Below are 13584 nucleotides of genomic sequence, written 5' to 3'. Positions count from 1 at the left end.
TGAAGCATGGTGGTGGTAGCATCACCTCAGGCGTTAACCTTGTGTTCTTGCTTCCCTGACTAATATCCTTACCTGGTCACTGACATTGGTGGAAACACACCCTTTATATTTGTAAATAATTTTACAATTACATATACACACTTCAGTATATTTACATAATAAAATACATTTATTAGTCATTCTAATATATTCAGTTAGGTTCCTCCTGATAGCAGGTGTGTCTGTGGAAGTGGGGGTTCAAATAGATGGAAATTGAAAGCACTTCGTATTTGTTTCATATCTACAAATCTCAACAAAATTAATATATCAACATAAACTAAGCCAAGAACATATTAGCAAAAATTACCTGTAGCCTTATATAAGTTATATACTATGTTTGAAACTATTGTGAAAATGCCTCAGTTTAATGTCACATGATATGATGATGTCATCTCTGTACCTCAGCACACTGGGTCTGGAGATGAAGGAGGCGGCCAGTCTCTCACATCGTCGGGAAGCTGCCTACAGAATTTCTTCACGCATCCATTTGTGGAGTGCCAGGGCCCACAGGGCACATGCCACTACTTCCTCAACCTCTACAACTTTTGGCTCATACGTTTGGATAAGCAGGACATGAGCCCGGATTCGATGATCCTAAAAGGAACGGCCGAGCAGCGTGATCATGTTAGCCGATGCAACGTCTGCTTGAGGGAGTGAGACCATTCCAGGTTTATAACACTACATGCCCTCCTTTGTGTTGCTACAGAGGATGTGAGTTGGGTGGAGTCATAATAACTCATATTGAAAAAAAGAAAGAACTGAACAGTTTGTGATTATTCACACTGAAGAACAACTGTGAACAAGTTTGTATACACTTTTCATCTCTACACCTAATACTTGAGAGTTCAAGCAGTGTTTTATATCTAGTGATTCTGATTGCCTTGTCTCAAATTACTGGCTAGTTTTTTTAAAAAAAAATCAATTAGTCAATTGTCGTCAGCCCTGTCAGCGCTGGCATTTTGAATTCCACAAAAGTTCAACATCAAAACTCTCTTCACATGACTTTACATCTGTGCAGCCAAACTAAGAGATAGAATGCCTTGCATAAGTATTCACCCCCCTGTTCTTTAACAACTTTTGTTGAATTACAACCTGGAATTGAAATGGACTCGATGATTTACACAATACTGTATGTCTAACATTTGTTGGTGCAAAATATTTATATTGTCACCAAGTAAACATACTTATATACTTATATACCTATATAAAATACTTGGTAGAATCACCTTTGGCTGCAATTACAGCTGCAGGGATTATGTCTCAATCAATTTTGCACATCTGGTTCCTGACCATTTTCGCCATTCTTCTCGACAAAACTGCCGAAGCTTTTGTCAGATTGGATGAAGACAGTTAGTGAACAGCATTTCTCAAGTCTTGCCACAGATTCGTAAAGGGATTGAGGTCTGGGGCATTCTAACACGTTCGGGTTCTTGGTTTTGAACCACTCCATTGTAGCTTTGGCAGTACACTTGGGATTATTGTCATGTTAGAAGGTGAACCTCCACTCTAGTCTAAAGTCACTTGCAGATTGGAACAGATTTTCTTCTAGGATTGCCTTTTATTTGGCTCCATCCATCTTGCCTTTAACCCTGACCAGTTTCCAAATTCCTACTGATGAAAAGCATCTCCACTACATACAGTAGTGCTACCACCACCATGCTTCACTATGTGGATCATGTTCTCTGGGAGATGAGTGGGTTTCTACCAACCCTAATGCTTTGTACCAAGGCTAAAAATTTCAATTTTGATGTCATAAAACCAGAGAAGCTTTTTCCACATTTGCTGAGGCTCCAATATGCCTTTTGGCAAACTCGTATGGCCTTTTCTCTTCTCACAGGGTATAAATACTTACGCAAGGCACCTTAGCCTTTTATAACAAGAATAGAAAACTATCAGATTCTTTATAGATTCAAATTATTGTAAATGCTGGAGGGAAAGCATTGATAAAAGGAGGTGTGCCACTTTTACTATGGGTTCAGTCATTTGGATTCACCACCAGAAAAAACAATGGTGCTAAATGTCATTACGTAGCATTTCCACCTACTGAGCATCAAATGCTCAGTTTCTTCTTTATCATTTATCTTATTTTCTCTTACCTTTTAGCTGTGGCTTCCACAGAATCTTGTAGCCATCTGTCTCTCATGTTATCCCTCTGCATCACCACTTTTGTTTACTCTCCGCTGGACCTCAGTGTGCATGCAAATACTCATATTTCATGGTTGCATTTAACGGCACATTTCAATATTTGCACTTTATTGGTTAATATGTTTAGATACTCAAGTGCTTCATCTTTTCTCCTTTGTTTTTTTGGAAATCTCTCATCTTTTTCCCTGGGAAAGTAATCTAAAAACACCAGCCATGAATGGTTGTTAAAGAATCTTCCCTAAAGTAGATTCATTTTGTGTTTCTGTTTATGGTGCTGTTACGAATCATTATCCATCACATATGACTGTGGATATGGGAACTTTTAGACATTATATATTCTACTGTATGTAAATATGTTTCACTGTTGAAACTGATTCTTTATCATTTTTTTTATTTATTTAGGAAGAGGTATTTTGTATGGAAGCCCTGAACCAAAAGTTGTTTTTATTTATTTATCATCTCAAGAACTAGATACTTCACGTGATGTTTATTCCATATGCACTTTCCCGGACAGTAAGTAAGCCAGACATTGCTTTAGCGGAATTCAGTTGACACATACACTAATCTAATCTACAATGTAATGATTGGTAATTCACTAAAAATGTTTTCACGTATGGTACGTCAAGTGAAAAATACTCAAAATTGCCGCTATGACCATTATGGAATTCCAGAAATTTGTTAGGAGTCTAAATAATTTGTCAGAAGCTAGCTGAAATGATGTTTTAGCTTATGTCACTACTTAGCTAGCTGCTAACTTGCTAGCCACTAAGCCAGCCTTTCTAGCTACCGTACCTATCCTTAGTATCTCGTGAACAGTATTCTAGCTGCTTTCTAGCTGCTTTTCAGCAGAACTTTGGCTAGCTCGGGATCCATCCTCAGGTAGAAGACTAAACTAGCGATAGTGAGCAGCTATAAAAGTTCTGGTGTATGATGAAACGTTTTTTGTATATTTACATTTATACTTACGTTACATTCTCACTTACGTTATATCAGCTGTAAACATATTGCCGTTCCCTCAACAGCTTCTCTTTTTTTCCTCTCTCTCGACATTAATAAGACAAAAAAAAAATCACAGCTTGTCGTGGTACCCGCAGACTACGGTGACGGAAAAGTCTTTTTTTACGTGACGCTTTTTCTAATCTGTCCAAAATAAGGAACCTTAGAAGACAGACGCTTTCTGAAAGAAACAGACTTTATCTTACAGACGAAGGTAGTGAGGATAACTCACGTTAAACACGTAAAAAACCACAGATTATCACTAATGTTGGACTCGTAACCACGTGGATACCAAACACACACCTGTGGACGTTCAGGACGTGGAAATTTCGTGGAAAGCCGTCCCGTTCAGAGTCACAGCAACAGAACGACACTAGCAGAAACACTGTTCAGCCAGCACTAAGAGTTTATTTCTTTTGTTTGCTTGTTTTTTTACAAAGTGACCATTTAGCTGTCGTTGCAGTTTCAATAAAAGACACTGAGTTCTGAAATTCATCTTGTGTGATTTTGTTATTTTGTTTTTGTTCTCGTTGATATTCATTTCAGGTCAGAACGTTGATGCTCATCGATGCTTCAGTTCCTTTAAAAATGTTGCTTCATTCTAGACATAAATGCTTGAAGTAAGAAAAATTATCTGCTAGTAAAAAAAATAGTAAAAATTGTCTAGAAAGATGCTGAATTTTTAAATAATTTAGATAAATTCAATGAAAGTCAAGTTTGGCAGGGTTTTAAATTGAATTGAAAAAAAACACCTGCTTTTAAATGTTAGAATCTTTAGTTTGCTCTAAATCTAATGTTTATTTATTTGTTTATTTATTCATCTTCAGTAAGCTGGTCAGGGTGGTGGTGGTGGATCCCGGGCATATCCCGGGAACACGGAGTGTGAGGCGGGAAAACACCCTGGACGCAACGGCAGTTCACTGCAGAACACCACACACACATTCACACACTCATTCACACCGAAGGGCAATTTAGTGTAGCTAGTTCACCTCCTGGCATGTTTGTAGAAGGTGGGAGAAAACCGGAGAACCCGGAGGAACCCGGAGGAAACCCACTGGGAGAACATGCGAAAGTCCACACAGACAGGAACCCGAGCTCAGGATCACCTCCATAGCTATCAGGCTGCATTACTGTCCTAAAGCCACACGGAATAAAAATACCAAAGTGTGCTTTTTCTGCCTTCATCAACATCCAGTTGAAATCATTGATTTTTCTTCTTTTTGTTTATGTTTTTGTTCCCTTTTTATAGTTTTGGTCACCAATAATCATCAGTATAATAACACAGGTATGGACTAGCAAGTAAAAACACCATAACTGTCCCAAATTGCATTTTTTCGTGCAGTTTTGGATTATTTTTGAGTATATTACAGCACCTTGCATAAGTATTCACCCCCTTCAAATTTTCCACATTTTGTAGAGTTACAACCTGGAACTGAAATATTTGTGTTTGTGCATACAAAACCGAGTACTTCTCCTGAAAATTAAGCATACAGTGAAATTTATTTTTTTTAGCCTGAAACTAAAAAATGGGCTTTTCAACCATTTAGCCACAACCCACTGAAATTTATGATAATTTGCATAATAGGTGAAACACTTTTGCGAACTGGTGTTTAGGATTTTTGGCCAAGCAGAGCTTGTTTACTCAGTTAGTTATAATTCATCCAACACCAAAGCAACACCGTTCTGACTGTGAAGCATGGTGGTGGCAGCATAATGGTGTAGGGATGTCTCTCATCTGCAGGGACTGGAGAACTTATCAAGATTGACAGAAGGATGGATGGAGCCAAGCAGAAATGACCTCAAGCATAGGGCCAAAGTGACTATAGAGTGGCTTGCTAGAAAGGTAGATGTTCTGGAGTCTCCTAGTCAAAGCCCTGACCTAAGCCCTGTCCCAGCTTGACCTGTTATGCAAAGAGGAGATCTCCAAATCCAGGTGTAGCAACCTTGTGGAGAGCTACCCAAAAAGACTGGTAGCAGTAGTTACTGCTAAAGGTGCCTCTACCAAGTATTGACTCTGGGGTGAAGGGCCAGGACCTTAATTCTCTGCATGTGTGTCCTATGCTCTGTTGTTTGGATTATCTCACTTTGTTTATCAGCATCATCCACATCAGCCTCTTGTCTCATCACCTGACGCAAAAGTCACTTGCTTGCATTTAAACACAAGCCTCATCATCGTCCCTTCACTCCAGTGATCTCTGTTCATGCTAGCATTAGTGTGAAAATAATCGCTGATTCATTCACTTAGCTCGGTTTGTTGAGTAATGTCTAATTAATGTATTTTTATTAGGTTATATATTTTAAAAATAAATGTAGAGAAATCAAAGTATTGGCAGAAAAAACTAAATGCTCCCATGCTTCAAGGAGACCACTTTCAAAACAGTTACAGCTTTGGCTCAGAGACTAATTGAGAAATAAATATGTGAAAAAAAGGACATTAGTCAGGTTAAGGTACATCTCAAAATGTAGGATTTATTTACAAAAATAAACTTTCATTGAGAAAGAAGACAGCCAGCAAAACAGTTTAGCCAAGACTTTGGAGATATCTTACACTTCATAGTGCAAAGTATTAAGACTCACAAGAGATAAACATAATGTTTATCTACAATCATTTACAATGGCTTATATGAGTGCATATAAACAAAACTTATAAAAGCCACTTAACTTCATAGCATAGGTGAATAAAGGCCAGGTTTCTAGACAGAAACATCTTTAAAGGATTTTCAATTATAAAGTCTTACTAGTCCGAAAGTGCAAGTGAAAGTGATATGTGACACGGCATAAAGAAAAGTAAGTAATACATTGCATTGTAAGAATATTGTTACATACTCTGATACTGTAAACAGAATTTTTAGCATCTATCAGTGAAACATTAGCGATCCTGAGAGAACCCTCCTGTCCTTCTGAAAGGTTGCTGTAAACATTTATCTTTAAAGGTTAAAAGCTTTAAAAGGTTTTCACTTATTTATTTTAACTGTCAAACCTCTGAAGTCGGCGCTGACGTATTTCCTCCAAGTTGGGCAAGTTGGCATTGAACCCATACAGTGGTCTGCGGTGGGCACGCCGTCCTGCAGGACACACATTTACACACTTGGTCAGTCTTCCATACGGCCTGTAGGTGGCAGAATACACAAACTTATGTTCTAACAACCGCTCCTGTTTTTGGACAAGCATTATTTGAAGGTCACATTTCAAAATTTTGGCAATACAACTACCAAAACACTATAATGATCTAAAAATTAATTATTTTATTTTAATCTTTTTTTTTAAAAAATCTGCTTTAATCTTTTCACTGGTCTCTGATCAAATGCCTAACCCATTTCGTGGTAGTCAGCCGAGCAAGTGACTGGGTTCTACCACAAGGTAGTAACTTTAGTAAAAGTGTCCTTATGCCCTCTCAAAAGGGCACTTAAGTGCGAGGGAAAATGCAGGAGCTTTAATGTTGAGATTTATGCAGATACCATAGACGCAGACACCAATGGTATTACTACTGGCTGACGAAGCCTGGTGCGTAAATCTGTCAAGCACGAAACTGAATATGGCTCGCAAATCGTTTGAGGCTTTGGCAAATGTGGGTTGTACCTCTAACGGTTGCTCCTGGCCTTTAATGAGACAATGCCCTTAACTCCAGGTGCAATGGATACAGACATCCTACAGGTTACTCCAAGCAGTGGGAGACATAGCAGTGATGTGTGCTGGATTACCAAGATTATTTAATGCAAGTGAGAAGGCAAGTTGGCTGGCTCTAATACTGTTGCAAGTCTAGAAAAACAAGCTGTGCCACCTGCCACTAGTAGCTGGACAGGTCTTTGGCACAAGCGCCCAGGAGGCATTAGATCGTTGTCTCTGAAACAGGAACTTCTCAGTCCCTTCTCTGATATAGCTAATGTGCATATTCTTGAGTCTGTTCAGTTAAAGGATTTGTTCAGTTGCGCAGTTTGGCCAAATGTGTGGCCTGATCAACCAGCCTAACACTACTACTCACACCGAACTGCTGAAAATGTTCAGTTTGGACCGAACTAACCCTCACTGAACTGCATGGCAAATGTGAATGCTAATTCATCCCCCTTAGTGACAGACTAAAAGAGTCATTCGTAAACAAACCATATTATACCAACACACAATATCCATGAAATGGGGTTTCAGAACTCACAATGGCAGATGCATGGAGATAACTGAAGGTGGCAAGGCAACTCCTTTAAAACTGAAGGGTGAATGGATGAAGCAAAATACAGGGGGATATTACAAGAGAACCTGCTTCAGTCTGGGAGAAACTTAAAAACAAAAAGAGGAATGTTCTACAGTGGCCACGTCAAAGTCCAGATCTGAATCCTATTGAGAATCTGTGGCACTGTTTGAGAACTGCAGACAACAAACATCATCCAAACAACCTGAAGAACCTGGAGCAAATCTGCCAGGATAAATGGGTGAAAATCAGTTCCAAAGCTGGTAGGAACTTACCTCAACAGACTTAAAGCTGTTATTGCAGCCACAGGTATTAGTCTGATGGGGTCAAATACTTATGCAAGCAGCATTTCCAGTCATCTGCTTTTTAATTTTGACACAAATTTTGACTTTGAAAGAGCATATTGGCTTGGTATAAAATACTGCTGGAACAATCTGTGTAAGTGTCATTTGTAATACAAATGTCTGTCAAAAGTGATGACTTTTAAGGGGGTTGAATACTTTTGAAAGCCACTGTATCTGAAATAGCAATCTAGTGCCTTTTTTAACCAGTGTAGCCCTCATATATCCCTCATGCCTTATAATCTGATTAACAACTGGTGATCCATTCAGCTAGATAAACTTAGGTAAACTTGTTTGGCTACAATCATCTTGAATGAAACCAAATGAAATTAATTAAGCAAATTAATTAAACCTATAAAACCTCTCACCTTGGTCTTGCAGGCTGGCCCTAATGGCTGCCTCGAACTGCTCCCTCTCCGAAAGACCAGCCGTATAAGGGTGCTGAGGGGGTGCCGATGGATCGACTCTGTTATAGAGACCCTGCCTGTCGTAGGGAGAGCTGTTTGGCGTGTAGGGCATTCCATATCCACTGTAACCTGCACAAAATGACATCCAAGAATACATCCTGGTCTGGAGTATGGAACACTTAAACCTGACAACCTTAAAGAGAAATGACACGTAGTGCTTCCAAAGGATCAGAGGGTGTTAAAATGAAGGACAACTGAAGTAACCAGTTAAAAAAAAAAAAAAAAAGAAACATAACAGTACAATTAACACAGTGCTTTTACAAATCGCTTGTCTAATGTGTTTCACAGAAACTGTGAAAAGCTTCAACTTTCACTGTTATTCTGCTGACTGGTGCATCAGTCCATCTTTCAAGCAAGAAGTTGATTCGAGACAAAACCAAAAATGACTAATCTAAGATGGGGCGGGGTTTCCAGGGGGTCAGCTAATATCAGATGCAATTGTCAATCATATATATCCATTTTCATATGCTGATTGGCTCATCTGATGTTTTTGTGGGGGACGGACTCCTCTTTTGGTGAATTTTGGAGCCGTAACTCATACCAGAGTGATAAGTCCTACACTAAAATGCACAGCTTATACACAAAATGCATAAAAGTTAGCAGGTCTGTAATCTGCTGACCGAGATGATTAAAGTTTATCACTACTAAATACCGTACTGTAGTATGTTATATCATACTATACAGTGCCATTCATGACTGAGTAGAATTATTAAGAGTTCATATCAAAAGCAAATTTATTAGGGCTCAAGTTCTTACCTGACGAGTTATAGTACGTGCGAGGCCTGCCATAGTTTCCATTACCACTTACAAAACCTGTGGGACCAAAGCAGATTTGTTTACGGGTTTGTAAATAAAATGTGTTTTGAGACCGAGTTACTATGGTGGCTTTTCCATTCACATGATGTGGGTGCTGATGTTGGCCTGCGACAACGGTTCCATTCTGGGGCCAGAAAACAACAATCTGGAAATGTCAGGAGCTAGGGGGCGGGGTCACTGCGTCATCGTTGCTGTGACAAGTTAAACATGACGATGTAAAAGTGTGAACAGTGGAGAGCAAAGATGAACACTTTCTCGTATTGTCTGAGTGGAAAGGTTCAATTATTATTACAGTGTGTAATGTTTATACAATTATGTTTATACAGCTGATATTTATGAAATGTGGCAAAGATTGTGGAGGGCACAACACCCACACACTCACACACACACTCACACACACACACACACACACTCACACACACACTCACACACACACTCACACACACACTCACACACACACTCACACACACACTCACACTCACACACACACAGTCTCACCTGCACACATTTTCATAAGTGTTCTGAGGGGACCAGTAGTGTAGAGAAGCCCCACCAAAATACCAGACAGGTGCCCAACAAACGACGTCCTGCAGAGAGAGACAGAAAGAGAGAGTGTATGAGTGTATGAGTGTGTGTGTGTGTGTGTGTGTGTGTGTGTGTACAAGTTGCTACCTGCATGTGCACTGACCCTCACATGCTTCACAGTGATATGGTGTAATTATACATTGAGACACACAGAAACACTCCCACACAAAATGTTCTCACTGAACAAAGGTCTGGAAGGTTATAATTACAAACACACACACAAACACAGGGTCTCTCTCTCTCTCTCTCTCTCTCTCTCTCTCTCACACACACACACACACACACACACACGCTGATGAGGTGAGGGAATGACTACAACCCTTAGAGATAACATGAGCTAACTTGTTTCATGGACATTCCTCAACATTAAACCATAATCATTGGCAAATCACTGTGGTATAAAAGGAATAGAATATGAAGGGCTGTGCTGTTATAGGAAAATAATCAACGTCTGAGACGTAACAATGACTCTGCTTCACGTCGGGTGTGGACTCTTTTCCTAAAACTTTCTGGATTTACATAGTTAGTGGATGACCACAGCATTATACATGTACGCAACCTCATGTTTATACCCCAGGAAGGAACACACTGTGTGTGTGTGTGTGTTTGTGTGTGTGTGTGTGTGTGTGTCTTACCCTGGGTTCAGGATGTGAATGAGGATTAGCTCCACCCAGCAGGCATAGCGTTTGGCTACAGGAAACCCCATGATGTATTTGACCCCGCCCGGGTTATAATAATTGTTCACAACTTTCAGCCCGAAGAGAACTCCTACGACAGACGATAAACAGCCAGTAGATTTCCTACAAATATCTCAAATCTTAACATTAAGTTTAAATTGAACAAGTAGACACAAGTACTGACCCGAAAACCCTACGGCGCACTGCATGCTGAAGGAGGAATCGTCCATGAGCTCCGTTAGCCCCGCCTCCAGGAGCAGATAGACCAATCCGGTAAGCAGAGAGAAGACGGACAGGAGGTAGGTGAACCAGGCGGTGCCGAGCCTGCGCTCCAGGTTGATGCCTTTCCAGAGGAAGGAGACCATGTTGAAGTAGAGGTGCCAATCATCGACGTGGTGAAGAGGAGAGAACAGGAGACGATGCCAGTCTCCATCCCAGTATGCATACTGTACGCTCACACACGTCTGAACACACACACACACACGTCATGTCATGTCTCAAAAAACTATCTGCAAATGGAAGTAAGGTGTAATCAGTGCACTTTATTCTCTTCTCTCACACTATTCTGTCTAATCTTAGCTCTATATCTTATGCACTACCTGTAAGAGGGGCTTGACAGGAAACAGGAAGAGGTAGACATTAAGGCCGAGCGTCACTAGTGTAGCAGGAGGGATGTTGTCCGTGCCGATCTGGAACACCTGAGACGCCAGCAAGAGCAGGCCAAGATTAAATCCTCGCTGTCTGGTACGCATCTGAAACACACACACACACACACACACACACACACACACACACAAATGTACTCTGCGTTATTACACCACAGCGCATTCTGATTGGTCAGAAGGCGCTGATTCATCTTCTAGCAGCGTGTATGGCTGTGACGTTTTCTCTAAGATATTTATTTGGCATTTTTGGAAGGAGTCTCCAGTGTCAGTAACTTTCCGCGTCATGGGAAAGTCTTCAGGACAGACGAGTTTCTGGTTTCTCTGTAGCATGACAATCTGTGGGTTTTTTTTTATTGTTATTATTAACTGCAAGAGAGAGATAGAGAAAAAAATCGAGGCTGGAGAAAGCACGATTGCTCTGATGTAGTATATCTGTTACAATGCAAGTGATAACAGGAACTAGCTTGCTTTTCAGACATTCCACGACATAAAAAGTAACTATAAATTGATAAAAAAGTATGTGTCTTTCTCTAATTAACACACACACACACACACACACACACACACACAAAGAAGCTTCGAATTTCTGCCAGCTTTTGTTTTTTTTTTTTTTTTTTTTCTATCCACAGGATTTTTTCTGTGTCTGGCACATACCAAGCATCATCCCAAACTCCTACAGAGGTCACACACACACACACACACACACACACACACATAAACACATGCAATGCAGGCACAACACTGACATCCAGGGCAAAAGGGCAGCGGAAACAACGCAGAACAGAGATGAAAACACACCCAGCTTACTGTGAGGGTTTGAGAATGTTAAGAATGCCCTGACTGAGCAATGCTCAAACCACAGAATGCCCTGAGAGTAAATGAGGGTCCCACACACACACACACACACACACACACAAGAATCATCCCAATACAAGCACAAACGAGGAGCATTCAGACACAGATTCTCCAATTCCCCCACAATATCCAAGCAAAAATGCACATTTTTTTTCACAGATACAAAATAATAATCACAACAAAGTCACAATATTACAATACTGAATATAAAATATGATTATTTGGTTACTCCTCCTTTAACAAACCAACTGATTCTCAATAACATGTTTTTACTTATTTTTCATTTTGAAACACCTTTCACTTTTCTCAGTCACTCTTTTCCAGCGACGTTCAATGTCACATTAATGAGAAATCCAGGGTAGAGTTATGGCAGAAACTCGGCTCGGCTAGTTAGCGATCTGTCTCTGAGTGACGCTTGTGGTATTAAGCGTGAACGTTGAAGCTTTGGGTGCTGATCTATTTGAGCAGAGTGTACAGACGAGGAAACGAGAAAACGGGCCGGACTAAAGCGCCGCCGCATCTGCCACATCTGCTGCATCTGCCACATCTGCTGCATCTGCCACATCTGCCGCAACGCTCTCTTAGGCACAGATGAAGTCAGAATGCATTATGGGTAACACAGAAAGTGATATTAGACCAACAATTAGTCAATGAAAGACACTGAAACTGAAAAGTCATCTCAGAATGTTATTATAAAACAAATCTTGTATGCTGCTGAAAATCAATTCAAGTGTTTTCTCCTTATTTAAAGCGAAAACAGTGTCGCCATGTGACGTCAGCACGGCACATAGAACACACGTATAATAAAAAAAAGCGTCACCACGTCAAAATATCACCACAATCATTAAACTAGTAAACAAATCAGAAATATTTCCATGTAAATCTATTGCATGTGTTTCTCGGTAGAGTTTTTCCTTTAATCATATGAAGTATTAATGAATATGACAGTAACTGTACCTGAGCTGTCACGGCTGTGTTACAGAGAAGGCACTAAAGAGTGATAGTTTAAGGAAATAAATATTTGTCACACAAGCTTTAAACTGTCTCGAATGAAAATAGTGTCAGACTGAAAAACTTTCGGAAAGTAGTTCCGGTTTCCGGTTTCCTGTAGCAGTAGCAGTAGCTTACCGTGTGTCAGGCTGAAACTCCTCTCAGTGTCGCACAGAGTTTAAAGCAGTCTGCTGTGGCTCCTTCCAGCTCCTGACTCCTGCTTATTTCACTCGAAATGCGTTTCACTTCTGCTACACACGTCCTTTTACCCTGGCGAGGTTTCATATCATTTCATCAGCGCCATACCGGAAGTAAACAAAGCGAAATGGTGGCTCGCGCAGCTTAGCGTAACTTAACTTAGCTTAGCTTAGCTTAGCATGACTTTACAAAACAGTGCCTCAGTGCTTTCTGGACAAAAAAAACAAACAATATTTTATTGTCTCTAGGAGGACTTCTGTAGTTAGTACTCCTAACAGTCACATCTGAAATGAATTTTATGAGCAGAATATATTGAATATATATGAAAATATATGAAATATTAAGTAGTAATATTAAAAAATTAGGCACACACTTAGCACTGATGTCCCACAGGGGTGTGTGTTCAGGCCCTTCTTGTACCCCCTGGTCACTTACGACTGCTCTGTAGAGGTCCGACCCGACCCGACCCGAACCTGACCCTACTGGTACTGCTAAATTTTAAGACTGAAACCGACCCGAACCTGAAATCGGTTTCTGACGATGAATATTTTTTGCAATATCCTGTATTTCAGGATTGCATGCCAGACATGCAACCAAACAAGGTTTCATCAAGGCACACAAGAGCGA

General features: G+C 40.2%; 2 protein-coding genes across 6 annotated transcripts in view; one reads left to right on the top strand and one right to left on the bottom strand.

Annotated features, from left to right (window-relative positions):
• Positions 1–3675, top strand: part of col4a4 (collagen, type IV, alpha 4) — a 54285-nt gene extending 50610 nt beyond the window's left edge. For both annotated transcript variants that reach the window (XM_053239729.1, XM_053239730.1), the window contains one exon: positions 445–3675. In XM_053239729.1, coding sequence (XP_053095704.1) covers positions 445–696 — 252 coding nt within the window. In that variant the 3' untranslated portion in view covers positions 697–3675. The remainder of the gene's footprint in view (positions 1–444) is intronic.
• A 1948-nt stretch (positions 3676–5623) lies between these two features.
• On the bottom strand, positions 5624–13439 carry rhbdd1 (rhomboid domain containing 1). Of its 4 annotated transcripts, XM_034310515.2 has the most exons (9): positions 13331–13439; positions 12898–13029; positions 10849–11001; positions 10434–10713; positions 10208–10340; positions 9486–9574; positions 8928–8984; positions 8073–8240; positions 5624–6245 (listed from the first exon to the last, which is right to left on the bottom strand). In XM_034310515.2, exons 3-9 carry the CDS (start codon positions 10999–11001, stop codon positions 6148–6150), a joined length of 978 nt encoding a protein of 325 aa, XP_034166406.1. In that variant the 5' UTR covers positions 12898–13029; positions 13331–13439; the 3' UTR covers positions 5624–6147. The 4 variants fall into 4 exon arrangements, with proteins under 4 accessions (XP_034166406.1, XP_026799110.2, XP_026799109.1 ...); XM_026943309.3 differs by lacking the exon at positions 13331–13439 and having other exon boundaries at positions 5624–6289; positions 12898–13205; XM_026943308.3 differs by lacking the exons at positions 12898–13029; positions 13331–13439 and adding an exon at positions 12727–12881.
• Between the last annotated feature and the right edge of the window lie 145 nt (positions 13440–13584).

The sequence above is a fragment of the Pangasianodon hypophthalmus genome, chromosome 14 (assembly GCF_027358585.1).
Source record: "Pangasianodon hypophthalmus isolate fPanHyp1 chromosome 14, fPanHyp1.pri, whole genome shotgun sequence".
Taxonomy (NCBI): domain Eukaryota; kingdom Metazoa; phylum Chordata; class Actinopteri; order Siluriformes; family Pangasiidae; genus Pangasianodon; species Pangasianodon hypophthalmus.
The sequence above is the reverse complement of the archived record's forward strand: the minus strand, read 5'-3'. Positions and strand labels throughout refer to the sequence as shown.

Coding starts and splice junctions, on each gene's coding strand:
- rhbdd1 (XM_034310515.2), bottom strand. CDS start 11,001: ATGCGTACCAGACAGCGAGGATTTAATCTTGGCCTGCTCTTGCTGGCG. Junction 10,341..10,433: donor GTGCGCCGTAGGGTTTTCGG/GTCAGTACTTGT, acceptor CGTCTGTCGTAG/GAGTTCTCTTCGGGCTGAAA. Junction 8,985..9,485: donor ACTTATGAAAATGTGTGCAG/GTGAGACTGTGT, acceptor TTGGTCCCACAG/GTTTTGTAAGTGGTAATGGA.